This window comes from Aethalodelphis obliquidens, unplaced genomic scaffold (assembly GCF_003676395.1).
Source record: "Aethalodelphis obliquidens isolate GAN/ISIS:26980383/991018 unplaced genomic scaffold, ASM367639v1 scaffold9, whole genome shotgun sequence".
NCBI classification, from domain to species: Eukaryota; Metazoa; Chordata; class Mammalia; order Artiodactyla; family Delphinidae; genus Aethalodelphis; species Aethalodelphis obliquidens.
The window spans coordinates 8820215-8843992 of NW_020837953.1; the positions used below are offsets into that span (position 1 = coordinate 8820215).

Consider the following 23778-nt stretch of genomic DNA (forward strand, 5'->3'; position numbering starts at 1 on the left):
AACACTGTCTTTGAGGTTTTTTTAATGTACATAGATGTAATACATATGATAATTTAACATAAAGGTGGGTGTAAGGCAGAAGGGAATTGGTTAATGGACGTATATGTTTACAAGGTTTCTACATTTTATGCGAAGTGGTACAATATTAATGCTAAGGAGACCCCTATAGCAGTGGTTCTCAGCCCAGAGAAATTTTGTCCCCCAGGGGACATTTGGCAATGTCTGGAAACATTTTTGATTATCACAACTGTGGGGGCAGGTACTACTGGCATGTAGTGGGTAGAGGGCCAGGAATGCTGTGAAACATCCTACAATGTCCAAGCCCCACAAAAAAGAATAATCTAGCTCAAGTGTCAACAGTATTGAGGTTGAGAAACCCTGCAACCACTAAAACAAAACAAAACTAACCAAAAACTAAGCTAAGAATAAACAGATTTGGCCAAAAAGCCAATACATACTAAAATGTCATACTAAAAATATTCAGATAATCCAAAAGGCAGCAGGTGAGAGAGAACACAGAGTAACAAAAAACAAAGGGACATATAGAGGAAACATAATAAAACGGTCAACCTAAAGCCTACTATATAAATATGTAATTACATTAAACGTTAATGCTCTTTAAATCACACTGCCCAACAGAAATATAATGCAAATCACATATGTACTTTAAAATTTTCTAGTATATATTTTATTTAATATATATTTTATAATGTTTAACCTAATATATCCAAAATATTTTCATTTCAAAATGTAACCAATATAAGGACTTCCCTGGTGGCACAGTGGTTAAGAATCCACCTGTCAATGCAGGGGACAGGGGTTTGATCCCTGGTCCAGGATGATCCCACATGCTGTGGAGCAACTAAGCCCGTGTGCCACAACTACAGAGCCTGCGTTCTACAGCCCACGCACCACAACTACTGAAGCCCACGTGCCTAGAGCCTATGCTCTACAACAAGAGAAGCCACCGCAATGAGAAGCCCGCACACTGCAACAAAGAGTAGCCCCCGCTCGCCGCAACTAGAGAAAGCCCGCACACAGCAACGAAGACCTAACACAGGCAAAAATAAATAACTTTTTTTTAAAAATGTAAGCAATATAAAAAATTATTAATGAAATACTTTATATTCTATTTTTCATATTAAGTCTTCAAAATCTGATGTGTACTTCATACTTACAGCACATCTCAATTTGTACCAGCCACATTTTAAGGATTCAATAACCACATAGAGCTAGTGGCTACTGTATTAGATGACACTCTGTTAAACACTCCATTAAAAGGCAGAAACTGACAAAGTTGATAAAAAACAATACACTACTGCCTACAAGAGACACACCTTAAATAGACAAATAAATAAGTAAATAAATAAATAAATAACCTAAATAGGTCAAAAGCAAACGGATAGAAAAAGATATATCATGTAAACAGTAAGCATAAGAAGGCTGGCATGCTATGTTAGTCAGATAAAAGACACTTCTAGACAAAGAATGTAACCAGAGATAAAGCAGAATGTTTCATAATGAAAAAAAACACAACTCATCAGGAAGACATAACAATTATAAATAAGAGAGCCTCAAAATAAATGAAGCAAAAATTGACAGAAATAAAGAAAGAAATAGTTCCACAATTGTAGTAGGAGATTCTAACACCCCTCTCTCAGCAAGTGATACAGCAAGTCAAATAAATTAGTAGAGACACAGGTCTTAAAAATTCTATCAATCACCTTGATTTAATTAACATATATAGAACACTACATCTAACAACCACAGAATCTGCATTATTTTTCAAGTGCATAAGTTCACCAATATATACCATATGCTGAGCCATAAAGTAAATTTCAATTAATTTAAAAGGATCAAAATCAAACAAAGCCTAATCTCTGACTACAGCAAAATTATAATAGACAGCAATAACAATAAGATACCTAGGAAAATTCCAAATACCTGGATATTAAACAGTGCACTTCTAAATAATTACAGGTCAAAGACAAAATTAGACATTAAAGGGAATTTTGAAATAAATGACAATGAATATATCAAAATCTGTGGAATGCAGCTAAAATACTGCTTAGAAGAAAATGTATAGCTTTACATACTTACACTAGAAAAGGAGAAATATCTAAAATAAATGATCTAAGGATCTATCATAAGAAACTTAAAGCAAAGCAAAACCAAACAAAAAAGAGTAAACCCAAAGTAAGTTTAAGGAAGTAAATAATAAAGAGCAGAGATCAGTGAAATGGAGGGGAAAAAAAGACAGTAACAAAGGCAAAAGCTGATTCTTTGTAAAGCTCAACAAAATTGACAAACTTCTAGCTAGACAGATGAAGAAAAAAGGAGAAAGAACAAAACCCATCAATATCAGGAATTAAAAAAAAAAGGTTATCACCATAGATTCTATAGACATTAAAAGGATACTAAGAGAATACTTTGCACAACTTCAGTGAAGAAATTTAGCTACTTAAATAAAACTGACAATTTTCTTGAAAAATATCTTACCAAAATTAATAGGTACAGGAAGAAACAAAAACTATAGATCAGACCTTCAAGATGGCGGAGGAGTAAGACGTGGAGATCACCTTCCTCCCCACAAATACACCAGAAATACATCTACATGTGGAACAACTCCTACAGAACACCTACTGAACACTGGCAGAAGACCTCAGAATTCCCAAAAGGCAAGAAACTCCCCACGTACCTGGGTAGGGCAAAAAAAAAGGAAAAACAGACACAAAAGAATGGGGACGGGATCTGCACCTCTGGGAGGGAGCTGTGAGAGAGGAAAGGTTTCCACACACCAGGAAGCCCCTTCGTGGGCAGAGAGTGAGGGTGGCGGAGTGGGGAAGCTTCGGATCCACAGAGGAGAGCGCAGCAACAGGGGTGCGGAGGGCAAAGCGGAGAGATTCCCACACAGAGGATCGCTGCTGACCAGCACTCACCAGCCCGAGAGGCTTGTCTGCTCACTGGCTGGGACGGGTTGGGGCTGGGAGCTGAGGCTCAGGCTTCGGAGGTCAGACCCCAGGGAGAGGACTGGGGTTGGCTGTGTGAACACAGCCTGAAGGGGGCTAGTGCGCCACAGCTAGCCGGGAGGGAGTCCAGGAAAAAGTCTGGAACTGGCTAAGAGGCAAAAGAGCATTGTTCCAGGGTGCATGAGGAGAGGGGATTCAGAGCACCACCTAAACGAGCTCCAGAAATGGGCACGAGCCACGACTATCAGTGTGGACACAAGAAACGGGAATGAAATGCTAAGGCTGTTGCTGCCGCCACCAAGAAGCCTGTGTACAAGCACAGGTCACTATCCACACCTCCCCTCCCAGGAGCCTGTGCAGCCTGCCACTGCCAGGGTCCCGGGATCCAGGGACAACTTCCCCAGGAGAACACACGGCGCACCTCAGGCTGTTGCAACATTGTGCTGGCCTCTGCCGCCACAGGCTCACCCCACATTCCATACGCTTCCCTCCCACAAGCCTGAGTGAGCCAGAGCCCCGTGATGAGCTGCTACTTCAACCTCGTTGTCATGTCTGGGCAGGGAACAGACGTCCTCAGGCAACCTACATGCAGAGGTGGGGCCAAACCCAAAGCTGAACCCCAGGAGCTGTGTGAACAAAGAAGACAAAGGGAAATTTCTCCCAACAGCCTCAGGAGGAGCAGATTAAATCTCCACAATCAACTTGATGTACCCTGCATCTCTGGAATACCTGAATAGAAAAGGAATCATCCCAAAATTGAGTTGGTGGACTTTGGGAGCAACTGTAGACTTGGGGTTTGCTTTCTGCATCTAATTTGTTTCTGGCTTTATGTTTATCTTAGTTTAGTATTTAGAGTTCATTATCATTGGTAGATTTTTTAATTGATTTTGTTGCTCTCTTCCTTTTTCTTATATATATACTTTTTTTTCCCTCTTTCTCTTTTTGTGAGGGTGTATGTGTATGCTTCTCTGTGTGATTTTGTCTATATAGCTTTGCTTTTACCATTTGTCCTAGGGTTCTGTCTGTCCGTTTTTTGTGTGTTTTTTCTCTGTTTATTTTTTTTTAGTATAGGTTTTAGTGCTTGTTATCATTGGTGGATTTGTTTTTTGGTTTGGTTGCTCTCTTCTTTCTTTTATTTTTAAAACTCTTTAACTTTTTATCTTTAATAACTTTTTTATTTTAAAAACTTTATTTTATTTTTTCTTTCTCTCTTTCTTTATTCTCACTTTTCTTCTGAGCCGTGTGTCTGACAGGGTCTTGGTGCTCCACCCGGGTGTCAGGCCTGTGCCTCTGAGGTGGGGGAGCTGAGTTCAGGACACTGGTCCACCAGAGACCTCCTGGCTCCACGTAATATCAAATGGCGAAAGCTCTCCCAGAGATCACCATCTCAACACTAAGACCCAGGTCCACTCAACGATGAGCAAGCTACAGTGCTGGACACCCTAAGCCAAACAACTAGCAAGACAGGAACACAACCCCACTCATTAGCAGAGAGGCTGCCTAAAATCTTAATAAGGTCACAGACACCCCAAAACACACTACGGAATAGAGTCCTGAGCATCAGAAAGACAATATCCAGCCGCATCCACCAGAACACAGGCACCAGTCCCCTCCACCAGGAAGCCTACACAAGCCACTGAACCAACCTTACCCACTGGGGGCAGACACCAAAAACAATGGGAACTACGAACCTGCAGCCTGCGAAAAGGGGACCCCAAACACAGTAAGTTAAGCAAAATGAGAAGACAGAGAAACACACAGCAGATGGAGCAAGGTAAAACACCACCAGACCAAACAAATGAAGAGGAAATAGGCAGTCTACCTGAAAAAGAATGCAGAATAATGACAGTAAAGATGATCCAAAATCTTGGAACTAGAATGGAGAAAATACAAGAATCGTTTAACAAGAACCTAGAAGAACTAAAGAGCAAACAAACAATGATGAACAACACAATAAATGAAATTTAAAATTCTCTAGAAGGAATCAATAGCAGAATAACTGAGGCAGAAGAATGGATAAGTGACCTGGAAGAAAAAATACTGGAAATAACTATCACAGAGCAGAATAAAGAAAAAAAAATGAAAAGAATTGAGGACAGTCTCAGAGACCTCTGGGACAACATTAAACACACAAACATTTGAATAATACGGGTCTCAGAAGAAGAAGAGAGAAAGAAAGGGACTGAGAAAATATTTGAAGAGATTATAGTAGAAAACTTCCCTAATATGGGAAAGGAAATAATCAAGTCCAGGAAGCGCAAAGAGTCCCATACAGGATAAATCCAAGGAGAAACACGCCAAGTCACATATTAATCAAACTATCAGAAGTTAAAGACAAAGAAAAAATATTAAAAGCAGCAAAGGAAAAACAACAAATAACATACAAGGAAATCCCCATAAGGTTAACAGCTGATCTTTCAGCAGAAACTCTGCAAGCCAGAAGGGAGTGGCAGGACACATTTAAAGTGTTGAAAGGGAAAAACCTACAACCAAGATTACTCTACCCAGCAAGGATCTCATGCAGATTTGACAGAGAAATTAAAAACTTTACAGACAAGAAAAAGCTAAGAGAATTCAGCACCACCAAACCAGCTTTACAACAAATGCCAAAGGAACTTCTCTAGGCAGGAAACACAAGAGAAGGAAAGACCTACAATAACAAACCCAAAACAATCAAGAATATGGTAATAGGAACATACATATCGATAACTACCTTAAATGTAAATGGATTAAATGCTCCAACCAAAAGACACAGACTGGCTGAATGGATACAAAAACAAGACCCATATGTATGCTGTCTACAAGAGACCCACTTCAGACCTAGGGACACATACAGACTAAAAGTGAAGGGATGGAAAAAGATATTCCATTCAAATGGAAATCAAAAGAATGCTGGAGTAGCAATTCCCATATCAGACAAAATAGACTTTAAAATAAAGACTATTAAAAGAGACAAAGAAGGACACTACATAATGATGAAGGGATCAATCCAAGAAGAAGATATAACAATTGTAAGTATTTATGTACCCAACATAGGAGCACCTCAATACATAGGTAAATGCTAACAGCCCATAAAAGGGGAAATCGACAGTAACACAATCATAGTAGGGGACTTTAACACCCCACTTTCACCAATGGACAGATCATCCAAAATGAAAATAAATAAGGAAACACAAGCTTTAAATGACACATTAAACAAGTTGGACTTAATTGATATTTATAGGACATTCCATCCAAAAATAACAGAATACCCTTTCTTCTCAAGTGCTCATGGAACATTCTCCAGGATAGATCATATCTTGGGTAACAAATCAAGCCTTGGTAAATTTAAGAGAACTGAAATCGTATCAAGTATCTTTTCCGACCACAACACTATGAGACTAGATATCAATTACAGGAAAAAATATGTAAAAAATACAAAAACATGGAGTCTAAACAATACACTACTAAATAACCAAGAGCTCACTGGAGAAATCAAAGAGGAAATCAAAAATACCTAGAGACATTGAAAACACGATGACCCAAAACCCATGGGATGCAGCAAAAGCAGTTCTAAGAGGGAAGTTTACAGCAATATCATCCTGCCTCAAGAAACAAGAAACATCTCAAATAAACAACCTAACCTTACACCTAAAGCAATCAGAGAAAGAGGAACAAAAAACTGCCAAAGTTAGCAGAAGGAAAGAAATCATAAAGATCAGATCAGAAATAAATGAAAAAGAAATGAAGGAAACGGTAGCAAAGATCAATAAAACTAAAAACTGGTTCTTTGAAGATAAACAAAATTGATAAGCCATTAGCCAGACTCATCAGGAAAAAAGGGAGAAGACTCAAATCAATAAAATTAGAAATAAAAAAGAATTAACAGCTGACACTGCAGAAATACAAAGGATCATGAGAGATTACTAAAAGCAACTATATGCCAATAAAATGGACAACCACGAAGAAATGGACATATACTTAGTAAAGCACAACCTTCTGAGACTGAACCAGGAACAAATAGAAAATAAAAACAGAACAATCACAAGCACTGAAATCGAAACTGTGATTAAAAATCTTCCAACAAACAAAAGCCCAGGACCTGATGGCTTCACAGGCAAATTCTACCAAACATTTAGAGAAGAGCTAACACCTATCCTTCTCAAACTCTTCCAAAATGTAACAGAGGGAGGAACACTCCCAAACTCATTCTATGAGGTCACCATCACCCTGATACCAAAATCAGAAAAAGCTGTCACAAAGAAAGAAAACTACAGGTCAATATCACTGATGAATATAGACGCAAAAATCCTCAACAAAATACTAGCAAACAGAATCCAACAGCACATTAAAGGGATCATACACCATGATCAAGTTGGGTTTATCCCAGGAATGCAAGGATTCTTCAATACACGCATATCAATCAGTGTGAAAAACCATATTAACGAATTGAACAAAAAACAACATGATCATCTCAATACGTGCAGAAAAAGGTTTCGACAAAATTCAACACCCATTTATGATTAAAACCCTCCAGAAAGTAGGCATAGAGGGAACTTAACTCAACATAATAAAGGCCACATATGACAGACCCACAGCCAACATCATTCTCAATGGTGAAAAACTGAAACCATTTCCTCTAAGATCAGGAACAAGACCAGGTTGTGCACTCTCACCACTATTATTCAACATAGTTTGGGAAGTTTTAGCCACAGCAATCAGAGAAGAAAAAGAAATAACAGGAATCGAAATCAGTAAAGAAGAAGTAAAGTTGTCACTGTTTGCAGATGACATGACACTATACATAGAGAACCGTAATGATGCTACCAGAAAACTACAAGAGCTAATCAATGAATTTGGTAGAGCAGCAGGATACAAAATTAATGCACAGAAATCTCTTGCATTCCTATACACTAATGATGAAAAATCTGAAAGAGAAATTAAGGAAATACTCCCATTTACCATTGCAACAAAAAGAATAAAATACCTAGGAATAAACCTACTTAAGGAGACAAAAGACCTGTATCCAGAAATCTGTAAGACTGATGAAAGAAATTAAAGATGATACAAACAGATGGAGAGATATACCATGTTCTTGGATTGGAAGAATCAACATTGTGAAAATGACTATATTACCCAAAGCAATCTACAGATTCAATGCAATCCCTATCAAACTACCAAATGGCATTTTTCAAAGAACTAAAACAAAAAATATCACAATTTGTGTGGAAACACAAAAGACCCCGAATAGCCAAAACAATCTTGAGAAAGAAAAATGGAGCTGGAGCAATCAGGCTCCTAGACTACAGACTATACTACAAAGCCACAGTAATCAAGACTGTATGGTACTGGAACAAAAATAGAAAATACAGAACAATGGAACAGTATAGAAAGCCCAGAGATAAACCTACGCACATATGGTCACCTTATTTTTGATAAAAGAAGCAAGAATATACAATGGAGAAAAGACAGCCTGTTCAATAAGGGGTGCTGGGAAAACTGGACAGCTACATGTAAAAGACTGAAATTAGAACACTCCCTAACACCATACACAAAAATAAACTCAAAATGGATTAAAGACCTAAATGTAAGGCCAGACACTATCAAACTCTTAGAGGAAAACATAGGCAAAACACTCTATGACATAAATCACAGCAAGATCCTTTATGACCCATCTCCTAGAGAAAGGGAAATAAAAACAAAAATAAATGGGACCTAATGAAACTTAAAAGCTTTTGCACAGCAAAGGAAACCAGAAACAAGACCAAAAGACAACCCTCAGAACGGGAGAAAATATTTGCAAATGAAGCAACTGACAAAGGATTAATCTCTAAAATATATAAACAGCTCATGCAGTTCAATCTCAAAAATACAAACAACCCAATCCAAAAATGGGCAGAAGACCTAAATAGACATTTCTCCAAAGATGATATACAGATTGCCAACAAACACATGAAAGGATGCTCAACATCACTGATCATTAAAGAAATGCAAATCAAAACTACAATGAGGTATCACCTCACACCAGTCAGAATGGCAATCATCAAAGAATCTACAAACAATAAATGCTGGAGAGGGTGTGAAGAAAAGGGAACACTCTTGCACTGTTGGTGGGAATGTAAATTGATACAGCCACTGTGGAGAATAGTACCAACGTCCCTTAAAAAAGTAAAAATAGAACTACCATACGACCCAGCAATCCCACTACTGGGCATACACCCTGAGAAAACCATAATTCAAAAAGAGTCATGTACCACAATGTTCATTGCAGCTCTATTTACAATAGCCAGGACATGGAAGCAATCTAAGTGTCCATCGACAGATGAATGGATAAAGAAGGTGTGGCACATATATACAATGGAATATTACTCAGCTATAAAAAAGAAATGAAATTGAATTATTTGTAGTGAGGTGGATGGACCCAGAGTCTGTCATACAGAATGAAGTAAGTCAGGAGAAAAACAAATACCGTATGTTAACACATATATATGGAATATAAAAAAAAATGTTCTGAAGAACCTAGGGGCAGGATAGGAATAAAGGTGCAGATGTAGAGAATGGACTTGAGGACACGGGGAGAGGGAAGTGTAAGCTGGGACGAAGTGAGAGAGTGGCATGGACATATATACACTACCAAATGTAAAATAGATAGCTAGTGGGAAGCAGCCACATAGCACAGGGAGATCAGCTCAGTGTTTTGTGACCACCTAGAGGGGTGGGATAGGGAGGGTGGGAGGGAGATGCAAGAGGGAGGAGATATGGGGATATATGTATATGTATAGCTGAATCACTTTTTTATAAAGCAGAAACTCACACACCACTGTAAAGCAATTATACTCCTATAAAGATGTTAAAAAATAAGTAAATAAATAAAATTATAAACAGGCCTATATCTATTAAGAAATTTTAATTTATTGAAAACATCCCCCCCAAAGAAAATTTTAATCTACTTGATTATACTGGTAATGAAACAGTCAAGGAAGAACTAACACTAATCTTACAGAAACTACTTCAGCAAATAGAGAATGAGTGACCACTGCTCAATTTATTTTATGAGACTGGAATAAAGCAACTTGGAAAAAAAGAAAACTACAGACAAATATCCTTTATGAATATATGAACAAATTTCATTAACAAAATGCTAGCAAATTGATTCTAACAATATATTAAAAGGTAAGATTAATCCCAGAAATATAAGTTTAGATTAACATTCAAAATTAATGTAATTCACCATGTGAAAAGAATAAAGGACAAAATCCACATAGATCATTTTAATAGATGCAGAAGAATTTTTTGAAAATTCAACACCCCTTGATGACAAAACAACAACAAAATAAAAAACCTCAGCAGGCTAAGAATAGTAAGGAACTTTCTCAACATGATAAATGGTATCAACAAAAAACCTATAGCTAACATTATACATAATGGTAAAATATTAAAGTGCATCCCCTGAGATCATGAATAAGGTAATGATGCCCACTTTCACCTCTTCTATTCAGTATGGTACTAGAGCTCACAGTCATTGCAGTAAGGTAAGAAAAAATAAAAAGATCAGAAAGGAAGACAAAAAACTGTCATTGGCGAATGGCATGATTGTTTATATGAAAAATCACTCATAATCTGCAAAATAACGACTAGAACAAATGAATTTAGCAAAGTTACAGTTTCCAAGTTTTTTTTAATCAATTGTATTCTTCTATACTATCAGCAAACATTGGAAAATGAAGGTTAAAAAAAAATTATGCCAAAACCCATAAAATACCAAGGAATAAACCTAACAAAAGACACCTAAGGGCTATACTGAAAACTACAAACATTCTAATAGAAGTTAAAGGAGAGCTAAACAAATGGAAACATATACACATCTAATGGACTGGAAGATTCAACATTGTTAAGATGACAATTCTCTCTAAATCAATCTACAGACTCAATGAAAATTCCAGCAAGCTTTTTATTTTGTAGAAATTGACAAACTAATTCTAATATGTACATGGAGATGCAAAGGACCTAAAATAAACAAAATGATTTTTAAAACGAACAAAATTGGAGAACTTATCCTATCTGATATAGTATAGTATAGTAGAGTGTAGTAGAATAAACACAGTAGCCAAACTAACTTGGTATTGGTGAAAAGGTAGACATGTAGATCATTGGAATAGAACAGAGAATCCAAAAACGGACCCTCACATATATGGGCAATTTTTGACAAAGGTGCCAAGGCAATTCAATGGGGAGAGAAAAGTCCTTCCAATAAATGGTGCTGAATATGTGTATGGGGAAAAAAAGAGTAATATCAACCTTTACCTTACACCAAACATAAAACTTGACTCAAAATAGATCACGTACTTAAATGTAAAATCTAAAACTACAGAACTCCTAGAATAAAAATAGAAGAAAATCTTTACAACCTTGCAGTAGGCAAGTTTCTTGGAATGTAAAAGGCCTGAACCATTAAAAAAATTGATAAGAAAATATGTAATTGATAATCAAAAAATTTTTAATTTGTCCTTCAAAAGACACTATTAATAAAACAAAAAGGTAAGCCACAGACTGGGAGAAAACATTCACAGCCCACATATATCAGACAAATTACTTGCATCCAGAATATACATTTATATAAATGTTACAACACAATAAAGACAAGTAACCCAATAATCAAAGGGCAAAAGGTCTGAACAGACACTTCACAAAAGATATATGAATGACCAACAAGCACAAGAAAAGATGCTCAACATCACTATTCATGAGGGACATGCATAATAAAACTAAAATAAAACACCACTATATACTCTTTTGAATGGCTGAAATTTAAAAACTGACCACATCAAGTGTTGATGAGAATGTGAAACAACTGAAATCTCACATACTGCTAATAGTAATGGAAAATGGTACAACCACTTTAAAAACAAAAAGGAAAAAAAAAAATCCTCCAGATCCCACCAACTAGTCTTTCCATTTTCCTTTCTTCAGGTCTTTATTCAAACACAGTTTGAAATAGCTGGAATTACATATGTGATTTTTTTTATCCTTTTTTTTTTTTTACTTAACAGTGCATTACAAGTACCCCTGATTTACATAAAACAAATTATTTGTATACTTTGTCATCTCATTTGGTACTGTCCAAGACTACATGTTCTAAAAGTCCAAGATCAGGATAGCTTCCATTCGCTTTGCACAGTGTGGCAGAGTCAACATGGAGGGAAAGGCAATTAGTGAATTGTTTTGTTTTATGATGAAAGTGAAATGTTCTCAGTGACATGTAGTAAGTTAATCTGCATCTCATCAAAGATATTACCTTCTGGACAGAGTCCCAGTGCCTCATAAGTAAGAAGTTCATTGGTGGAAAAGCAATCATGAAGTTCTATTACATCAATATCACTTGGTCTCAGGCCAGATTTCTCATAGCACTTTCTGGCAGCTTCTTTACTCATATCAAAGCCAACCTAAAACCAAAACCATATATAAATAAATTAAGGGCATCAAAACTGGGACTTTTATATAGGCTTATAAGAGATTAATATGTATAACCTTAACAGTTGAGAACTGACCATAAATATTGAAATCTTAGTTAATTCTGTATTACACAGAAAGTCCAAATAAAAGAATATCCAGGAGGGAGAATGAACATATACATTACATTTTGTACTATAAAAAGGACTTACAATTCCTCATGCCATATCCTGTGCAAAGTTACAAAAACTCTATCAAACCACAATATATAGTTGTGGTAGATAGGTTGAAGAGATTTATCAAGAGATCATTATGATTCAGATACACTGAAAAATATGGGTGAATTTCTATATGAAAATAAACAATCTTCTTTTAGAAGATCATATAGGATTCAAACCATTTTTCCAATATTCATGCTATTAACACCCCTTTGGTCTCAGATAATAACATGCAAACTCACCTCTTTTCCAAGGAATAAAACTGTGATGTGATGGAAAATGTACTACAATCAGAAAACCTGAGTATAAGTTTCACCTCTGCCACACCCTAGCTTGTGTGATCTTGGGCAAGTTACAGAAACATTTTAAAATTCAAAGCATTGTTGTAAAATCATTTTGTAAACTCTAACATAAACCATATGCTTATTTATATATGTGTGTGTACATAATGCAATTTTTATATGTGTATATATGTATGTATCTTCAAATATTCAACTAACTCAGGTCAGAATTCTTATCTTTTTTACTTCCTCCATTTTGTACTCAATCTTCAATCAGTGATTTTTAAAGTGCAAAAAAGTTCCTGAAAATATCTTTGTTTTTCCCTTAACTCTGTAAGACTGGAGTTCTGGGCATATTTAGGCAACTCAAAATTTTTAAAAACAGCACACTAGTTAGTTAAAAGTGCATGCATATGTTCTTATCAGTTATTTTCCCTTAACAGATTCTTAAGGATGGATTATAATATTAAATTTTCTAGACCAATTTTTTTCAAGTAAATAACGTTCAGAGCTGATGACATGATGTCACCTTGAAATTTTGAAAAAGAAATCCCTTGACTGATTAATAAAACAGAATCTCAGACACACCATTTTAATAATGCTTTTTTCTTCAAACGTGCTTGGCATATCAGTCACCATCTCTTGAGCCAAAATTTCCACAGCTTTGGATTTCAGGCCGTGCTTCTGTACAAACGCTTCACTAGCCAAAATTGCCGCTGCAGCACCATCTGAAGTGGGACTAAGAGGAGGTGAAAATAGTTATTTATACGTGGTTCACCTCGGTCTTAGGATTTCAGTCTAGGAGTTCTTTCAGTGTGGAAAGGCTGGGTGTATGCTTGCTGGTCACTGGACTGTCTTTGTAATATCTGCAGTTAAAAATTATACATGCTTCACACCTGAAGACTGAACTTCTAACAAGAATTTAAATGCTATCAGTCACTGCTTGGTCTCTAAAGGTCTCTCCCAAAAAGTTCTTATTGCAAAGAATCCCAGATTTGCCTCTGCAAATACATAAGGTATTTTCTGGTGACTTCTGAGGAGTCCACAAGGTTATTCCTGAGCTAATAAAGATTCTACTATAGGCCTAACTAGCTCCAACTTTGCTATCTCCCAAATAATCAGTCTTGGAATCCTTTTGGAAACTGGGAAAGGATGGAACAGGAGATACCAGAAAGCCCATGGTTTGGTTAAGACTCTTGAGATCTCCTCAAAATAGACCTTTTCCTTAGAGCAGCTGTGAAGGAAGGCAGCAGACACAAGAAGCCTTCTGTGAGTTGAGCTGTACTTTAAAAATGGGCAGACACTCATACTGCTACAGATAAAAATGGACGTCACTTGTTCACTTGCATCCCAGACAGTAACTCCAGGACACATCCAGGTGAGAGTTAGGCACAGCTAGGAGCTATGCAATACTAACTCAGTCTTCCAGGAGACAGATATTGTCAAGCAATTTTCAAGACAGAGTTACTATCATTATTAGAGCTTTGATTTTTTTTCTTGTTTTACCTTTACTCGTAGTTAGTATGATTGAGTAAAATTTCCTACAGTAGAAATACACAGCAGAGAAAACAAAATGGTCAAGGGAAAAACCTTTGGACTCCACTGGCCTCCCAAGCCACATTTAAATGAATAAATACTATTAAAACAGAGTAGCTGGAAGTCATGAGAAAAGGAAGTAAAATATGTAATTTTCCAAGAGAAAAGACAATCTGTGTCTAGACAGGAATAGGAAGCAAGGGTGCTCACTCCAGGGTAAGGACTATACTTGGTAGGAGTTCTATAAAAGCAGATACAGATATAGATATACCCAGATACAGAGCCTACAGTCTACCCAAGGGATGGGGGGGCGGGGTGGGGAGAAGGCACAGTACTTCTATTAAATATTAAAATGTGTTTTTCTTACCAACATTGTAAGATAGTCAAAAAATCAAAAATTTTTTGAGATGCCATCACTTCATCTAAACTGTACTCCTTTTGGAACTGGGAATACCTAAATATAAAATAAGTAGTTACAGAATGTGAGGTAGCAATCACAATTTTTGTTGAAGATGTTCTGGTCCAGAAGTTAAAGAGAGAATAACACATAAATACTCTTTTCACAAACGAAAGATAGGTTTTCAATAAACCATTTCAATCTACAATAAATAAGTCATTTGAATTGAATTATTAAAATTCCTAACTCCAAAATATCATGTTGTATAAAAAAACTTTTGTCTAATTTTTGTCCTGGGTTCCTGGCATGGAGATTCTAAAACCCTTGGAATTTCCTGAGTAATAGAAGTGTCTTTGTTATGCTAATTAGGTGACTTGTGGTGGTCCCCTTGTTAGCTGGGGGATAAGGGAGGGATGAGCCAGGGGTCTGGTCACCAGAAAGATCAACCATGCGAATACAAGATTGGGACTATTGAACCAGTTTGACCCCTAGGGAGAAGAGGGGGACCTAGAGATCTAGTGGCCAATGATTTAATTGAATATGCCTGTATAATGAAGCCCCAATAAAAACTTTAGAAACTGAAGCTTGGTGAAGCCACCTGGTTGCCGAGTACCTTCACAGGAGGGTGTTGTGCCCTGACTCCATGGGAAGAGGGCATGGAAGCTCTGCACTAGGAACCTTCCCAGTCATTATCCTATGTGCCTCTTCATTTGGCTGTTCCTCAGTAAGTACAGTACTTTCCTGAGTTCTGTGAGTCATTCTAGTGAATTATCAAACATGAGAGGATCATGGGAACCACTGAATTTATAGCCAGTTGGTCAGAAGTGCAGGTGGCCTGGGGATCCTACTTCATCTGGCATCTAAAGTGACAGCAGTCTTGTGAAGTCTTAATTCATAGAGTCTGCATTAACTCTGGGTGGCAGGTACCAGAATTAAATTGCAGTACACGCAGTTGGTGTCAAACCAGTTGCAGGTTAAAATAAAATACCTTTTTTTTTCCTGAAGAATTACAAAAATATTAGTTCCTTAAAAGCAAAATTAAATGACTTGCAATTCAGCCGACTTTTGTGGTGATAATATTATACAACTACATTTAATGAAAGCTAATGGCATTCTTAAATAAATGTATAAAACCTATAATAAAATATCTGCATTCTTCAAAACACATTTCCTTTCTCATCACTGCCAAGAAGAAACTTATTTTCATCCCCTTTGGTGCCTCTAACAATATAATCAGATGGTTTTAGAAATTGCTCTGGAAAGACAGCAGCACAAATAGATACAATAAGGGAGTTTCTAAAAGCAAACTTCAACTGGTATGGAAATTAAGCAATTCCAGTGTTTAGAAATCCAGCCCATGTAACTTAGATCTGCATACTACTGTCTGCACCTTTGCTTCTGAAGCTAACTTTGACCATCACCAACTTTCAAAAACATGCTTTATTTAAGCCAGATCCTGTACTAGACAGTGGGGACATGGACATAGTCCCTACCCTCAAGGCACTCAGTCTGAATCCACAGCAATAAATACACCATTCTAGTATGATAAATGCCATGACAGAAATGTTATACAGGGTGCCATGGGACCAACAGGATACACATCAAACCCAGATACCAAAGGGGGCTTCCTCTCTGAGGTTAGGCAAATAAGAGGAAATAGGAGGTAGAGAATTCCTGGCAAAAGGGTCAGCACATGCAAAGCCTCTTGAGGTGAAACAGTTTATTGAAGCTAGAGCGTGACATCTGGGAAGGAATATGGAGGCAAGATGAAGAAGAGGGGGCAGGAGACATGAACAAGGATCAGATCATGAAAGGCCAGTATACGGTGTTTACATTATACTGAAAACAATTAGGAACTACTAAAGGATATTAAGCTGGGAGTGACATGACCAGATTTGTATTTCAGCAAGAAAGCTGTGGTATGGAAAAGGGACACTAAAAAGGCATTACCAAAAGCAAGTAAACCAACTAAGAGATTGAGGCAATAATTAAGGCAAGAAATGATAAGGGCCTAAAATAGGGAATTGGAAGTAAAAGATGGAGAGAAGCGGGACTTCCCTGGAGGTCCAGTGGTTAAGACTCCATGCTTCCAATGCAGGGGGCGTGGGTTCGATCCCTGGTCAGGGAACTAAGATCCCACATGCCGTGCAGTGCAGCCAAAAAATAAAATTAAAAAAAAAAAAAAGATGGAAAGAAGTAATGAATTCAAGAGATAGTAAGGAGGGAGAGTTATAGACACAGGTCTGAAGGCTCAAGTGGCAGAAGCTATCCCTAATCTTATACTACTGATCACAGATTCTCACTGCCTTTAGGTATTCTTATAATCTGTGAGGAAGCACTTGAGAAGGTTCTTAACTCAACCTTCCTAGAAATATGTAACAGGTTATCTCTAATGACTGGTCAGCAAACACAGCATTATCTTTCTTCACTAGTCAAGCAAAACCTAGTGTAAGAAGTTAGCATCTGAAATTTGAGCCAAACCTAGAAGGCTATTCTTGGTTGTTTCAGTGAGTTTTAAATGATGAAGCTGACATTCAGAAATAACATTTGCCTATTCAACATAATTGAGAACTTATAATACATAGCAGAAGATCCATGAGGACAAGGAATTTACCCATCTTGTTCACTGCTATATCACTAGTAGCTTTACCAGCGTCTTGCACATAGTAGGCTACTGAATACATAATAGCTGAGTGAATGAAAATCCTTTAGAAGAATACTGTAATGAGTGGATAAATGAGTACCTGGTTAGGCAGGGAGTTAAGTAAAAGAAAGACTTGGAAGTTTTGCTTCTCTGGGGAAGGTCAAGAGCTGCTCTTTGGAGCCTCAAAGCCAGGAAACTGCATACTGTCAACTCCTCAATATGTTGGTACAGTTCCTTACTAGTTTCAGGAAATCACAAGGATGTTTAATGGTCCTCCAAGTTCTAAGGACAAAGAAATCAGCTCTAGACCATATTTATGGGCTTAAGACTGCTTATCCTAACTACTATTCAGTAACAGCAAAGTTCTATTGAGCATATACTATGTTCCAATACCCTACTAGGTACTGAAGATATAAAGATGAGACATAATCTCTGCTCAAGGATCATCATCATCAGAGGAGAAAGATTTATAAATAAGTATGATACAGTGTGATATGTTGTAACAGACATATACAGACAGTACAATGAAGCTCATGAGAAAAAATAATTATGCCTATTTAAGAAGGTACTAAGAGAAGCAATGATATTTGGGTTGAGACTTGATGAGTAAGTAGATACTTGCCAAACAAAAGAAGGGCAGAAGGATATTCCAGGGAGAGTTAACAGCATAACTAAAAACACAGAAACAAGCACAGTATAATACACTTAAGAAATACCAAGTAATCTTGTGAGAGATGAGATTGAGAATAACCAGGGAAGTGGCAGGAAATAAGACCAGCAAGGTAGAACGAGGCCAAATTATAACAGGCTTGTTATCTCATATGAAGGAATTTCTATTTTATTATATAAGCAAGGGAATTAACCAAAGCTTCCACAATACCCTTAGATCTTTCACAAAATACCACTAAATTTAGGGCATGGGAGTAGATATTATTTGTTAATTAGGTATACCCTGAATTCAAATATCAATTCAAAATCAGAAGAATGAGGAGAACAAGTAGTAGCATAGAAATATGTGGTAATGACTCACTTGTGGTATAAAATGTCCCTTATCATGTTTTTATGTTTATTAAACATGGCAAAATTTGTTTAATAGTTCAGAAACAATTTACTGAGCACTGATTATGTTCCAGACTCTGTGCTAAGCATTAAGAACATAAAGATAAGAGATGGCTCTTGCCCTCAAGGAGTTTATAATCTAGTAGAAGGAAAAATATAAACACTATTTTACCACTATTTAGAATGATCCTGAGCAAGTTGCCTAATTTCTGTAGTCCTTATTTTCATCATCTATAAAATAAGAATAAAAATAACTACCTTATAGGGTCCTTGAGAGAATTAAATGAAAATGTACATAAAAGCACCTAGCACAGTGACACAGAGTTGGCATTTAATAAAGTTAGCTACTATTCTGTTATTGCCTAGTGGTTTGCTTTTGTAGAGATTCTACTTGTGTGGCACTAATTCATTTCCCAGTGAACCAATTTTATTCAGCAACCATTAAGTACATGCTATGAGCCATGCATTGCACTAGGCACTATGGATTCAAAGATTAATTATCAGTAATACATATGATGTAATTTTACTTCAGACTATTTTTTAGGATATAAATAACCATATTATTCTATCAGAGTAAGAGTTAATGACACTAACATAATTAAAATGCAAATAATTTAATATAAAGTAATTAAAACAACCACTAATACGTGTTTTACAGACATTTTAATTGATCACAACAAACTAAGAAAAGTTTTAAAAAATGGTTTAAAATGGGGCCTGGTTATTTCCAATTAAAATTATTATAATAAACTTAATTTACTAGAGTTAGAACCTATGACCAATTACATCTTTTAACGCTAGCCATTCACATTCTTTCTTAAAAGAGCAACTAAGCTTAAATGGCATTTTAAATATAAATAGACCAAAACCTAAACTGAAAAGTAGTCAAAAGTTTACTTGGGCACAAGCCTTTCATAAGAAGAAAAACATTCTAGTTAACATCTTTGAGGTCTTACATTTGCTTTTCAAGTATAAAGTTGCATATTACATAGCAGGATAACCCAGATTCTCACTATTTCATATCTCTGAAATACTTACGGGTTATTAACTGAATGTTTATGATTTTTCCATCCAATTTTTGCAAAGTGTTCAAGTTTTGTTCCTGTAGAGAAAGCAAACTTCTATTAGGGAGTTAATGCTTTCCTGTTGCTTGTTAACAAATGTTGCCATGATACTCAGTATCGTTCTAATATTTCCACATTTTCCCATGCATAGATACCAGTATTGGAAACTTCAACACTGATCCCTCACATAAACATTTCTTTATAATTAAACTGGGGTGTATTTCATGAATTGATTCAACAAATAAGCATATGATATGAAAATAGTTCAAACTGGCCTATTCAACCTAGTACAACTAGGGTCTACTTTCAAAACCCAGAAAATATAGCCTAGGACCACAGTGGTTATAAGGCAGGAAAGCACTGCCAGCAATACTTCAAGGAGTCTGCCAAAACATCCCAACATCCCTGGACGAAGTGAATTTTACAATTCAAACCTCTAGGGCCTGAACTTCTTTTGCCTTATGATAAGGCAGAAAGGTCTTCAGAAGAGTTAGTCTAACAAGAAAAGTGTATACTTTTTAAATTCTTTAACAGAAAGTTCAAAGAGTAGTGTCGGAAAATAAAAGCAAGCACATTAATGAAGTAAAATTTGTAAAAGTCTTGTTTATTATTTTTAAGAAGATGAAACAGAATAAAATAGGTTTTGAATCCTCCTTTGGAACTAGAAAGACCAAGGAATGAAAAAGTGCACTGATCGGAGCTGATAATATTAAGTTAATACACAGCACAATAAAGTGGAGAGTCCCCATTTCTGTTTTATCTCTACCTTTTCTGTCAAGGAGGGTGATCTTCAGAACAGAAATGACATACATATAATTGAACAAATCTTCTCTCAATTCTAATAAAAATGGAAAAAGGTAGAGACCACACTAGTGATCTCATACCAATAAGAGTAAGTGACTGATCCAGAGGCAGTCAGAACGGGTCCAGTAAGAACAAGCCAAATCAAATTCATATCTTTTTTTTGAATTTTAATTTTTTTATACAGCAGGTTCTTATTAGTTACCTATTTTATACATATTCGTGCATATATGTCAATCCCAATCTCCCAATTCATCCCAGCACCACCCCCATCCCCCACTTTCCCCCCATGGTGTCCATACATTTGTTCTCTACAACTGTGTCTCTATTTCTGCCTTGCAAACCAGTTCATCTGTACCACTTTTCTAGATTTCACATATATGCATTAATATACGATATTTGTTTTTCTCTTTCTGACTTACTTACATACAGAGTGTCTACTCTGTATGACACTCACTAGGTCCATCCACGTCTCTACAAATGACCCATTTTCGTTCCTTTTTATGGTTGAGTAATATTCCATGGTATATATGTACCACATCTTCTTTATCCATTTGCCTGTCGATGGGCATTTAGGTTGCTTCCATGACCTGGCTATTGCAAATAATGCTGCAGTGAACACTAGAGTGCATGTGTCTTTTTGAATTATGGTTTTCTCCAGGTATATGCGCAGTAGTGGGATTGCTGGGTCATACGGTAATTCTATTGTTAGTTTTTTAAGGAAACTCCATACTGTTCTCCATAGTGGCTGTATCAACTTACATTCTCACCAACAGAGCAAGACAGTTCCCTTTTCTCCACACCCTCTCCAGCATTTGTTGCTTGTAGATTTTCTGATGATGTCCATTCTAATGGGTGTGAGGTGGTACCTCATTGTAGTATTGAGGTGCCTTTCTCTAATAATTAGTGATGTTGAGCAGCTTTTCATGTGCCTCTTGGACATCTGTATGTCTTCTTTGGAGAAATCTATTTAGGTCTTCTACCCATTTTTCAACTGGGTTGTTTTTTTTTAAATACTGAGTTGCATGAGATGTTTATATATTTTGGAGATTAATCCTTTGTCCATTGATTCGTTTGCAAATATTTTCTCCCATTCTGAGGACTGTCTTTTTGTCTCGTTTATAGTTTCCTTTGCTGTGCAAAAGCTTTGAAGTTTCATTAGGTCCCATTTGTTTATTTTTGTTTTTATTTCCATTACTCTAGGAGGTGAGTCAAAAAAGATCTTGCTATGATTTATGTCAAAGAGTGTTCTTCCTATGTTATCCTCTAAGAGTTTTATAGTGTCCGGTCTTACATTTAGGTCTTTAATTCATTTTGAGTTATTTTTGAGTGTGGTGTTAGGGAGTGATCTAATTTCATTTTTTACATGTAGCTGTCCAGTCTTCCCAACACCACTTATTGGAGAGGCTGTCTTAACTCCATTGTATATCCTTGCCTCTTTTGTCATAGTTTAGTTGACCATAGGTGTGTGGATTTATCTCTGGGCTTTCTATCCTGTTCCATTGATCTATATTTCTGTTTTTGTGCCAGCACCATATTGTCTTGATTACTGTAGCTTTGTAGTATAGTCTGAGGTCAGGGAGTCTGATTCTTCCAGCTCTGTTTTTTTCCCTCAAGTTTCCTTTGGCTATTCGGGGTCTTATGTGTCTCCATACAAATGTTAAGATTTTTTTTCTAGTTCTATAAAAATGCCATTGGTAATTTGATAGGGTTGCATTGAATCTGTACATTGCTTTGGGTAGTATAGTCATTTTCACAATATTGATTCTTCCAATCCAAGAACATGATATATCTCTCCATCTGTTTGTGTCACCTTTAATTTCTTTCATCACTGTCTTACAGTTTCTGAGTACAGGTCTTTTACCTCCTTAGGTATGTTTATTCCTAGGTATTTTATTCTTTTGTTGCAATGGTGAATGGGATTGTTTCCTTACTTTCTCTTTCTGATCTTCGTTGTTAGTGTATAGGAATGCAAGATATTTCTGTGCATTAATTATTGTATCCTGCAACTTTACCAAATTCATTGATTAGCTCTAGTAGTTTTCTGGTAGCATCTTTAGGATTATCTATGTGTAGTATCATATCATCTGCAAACAGTGACAGTTTTACTTCTTCTTTTCCAATCTGTATACCTTTTATTTCTTTTTCTTCTTTAATTGCCATGGCTAGGACTTCCAAAACTATGTTGAATAATAGTGGCAAGAGTGGACATCCTTGTTTTGTTCCTCATCTTAGAAGAAATGCTTTCAGTTTTTCACCATTGAGAATGATGTTTGCTGTGGGTCTGCTGTATATGCCCCTTATTATGTTGAGGTAGGTTCCCTCTATGCCCCATTTCTGGAGAGTTTTATCATAAACGGGTGTTGAATTTTGTCAAAAGCTTTTTCTGCATCTATTGAGATGATCATATGGTTTTTATTCTTCAATTTGTTAATATGGTGTATCACATTGATTGATTTGCATATATTGAAGAATCCTTGGATCCCTGGGATAAATCCCACTTGGTCATGGTGTATGATCCTTTTAATGTGTTGTTGCATTCTGTTTGCTAGTATTTTGTTGAGGATTTTTAGATCTATATTCATGAGTGATATTGGTCTGTAATTTTCATTTTTTGTAGTATCTTTGTCTGGTTTTGGTATCAGGGTGATGGTGGCCTCATAGCATGAGTACTCATAGCATGAGTTTGGGAGTGTTCCTTCCTCTGCAATTTTTTGGAAGAGTTTGAGAAGGATAGGTGTTAGCTCTTCTCTAAATGTTTGATAGAATTCACCTGTGAAGCCATCTGGTCCTGGACTTTTGTTTGTTCAAAGGTTTTTAACCACAGTTTCAAATTCATTACTTGTGATTGGTCTCTTTATATTTTCTGTTTCTTCCTTGTTCAGTCTTAGAAGGTTATACCTTTCTAAGAATTTGTCCATTTCTTCCAGGTGGTCCATTTTATTGGCATAGAGTTGCTGTAGTAGTTTCTTATAATGCTTTATATTTCTTCAGTGTCAGTTGTAACTTCTCCTTTTTCATTTCTAATTTTACCGATTTGAGTCCTCTCCCTCTTTTTCTTGATGAGTCTGGCTAAAGGTTTATCAATTTTGTTTACCTTCTCAAGGAACCAGCTTTTAGTTTTATTGATCTTTGCTATTGTTTTCTTTGTTTCTATTTCATTTATTTCTGCTCTGATCTTTATGATTTCTTTCCATCTGCTAACTTTGGGTTTTGTTTGTTCTTCCTCTAGTTCCTTGAGGTGTAAGATTAGATTGTTTCTTCGAGATTTTTCTTGTTTCTTGAGGTAGGATTGTATTGCTATAAACTTTCCTCCTAGAACTACTTTTGCTGCATCCCATAGGTTTTGGATTGTCGTATTTTCATTGTCATTTGTCTCT

The 23778-nt window shown here is 36.4% G+C and overlaps 1 protein-coding gene across 6 annotated transcripts in view; it reads right to left on the reverse strand.

Moving 5' to 3' along the window:
• The window catches only part of SCP2 (sterol carrier protein 2), a 163093-nt gene that overhangs the window by 81957 nt on the left and 57358 nt on the right, over positions 1–23778 (reverse strand). For 2 of the 6 annotated variants that reach the window (XM_027108508.1, XM_027108509.1), the window contains 4 exons: positions 19572–19635; positions 14801–14887; positions 13486–13636; positions 12244–12391 (listed from right to left, as the gene is read on the reverse strand). In XM_027108508.1, coding sequence (XP_026964309.1) covers positions 12244–12391; positions 13486–13636; positions 14801–14887; positions 19572–19635 — 450 coding nt within the window. Of the gene's footprint in view, positions 1–2499; positions 2510–2698; positions 2745–2798; positions 2839–2939; positions 2980–12243; positions 12392–13485; positions 13637–14800; positions 14888–19571; positions 19636–23778 lie in introns of those variants that run through there. The other 4 variants (XM_027108513.1, XM_027108511.1, XM_027108510.1 and 1 more) reach the window with 4 other exon arrangements.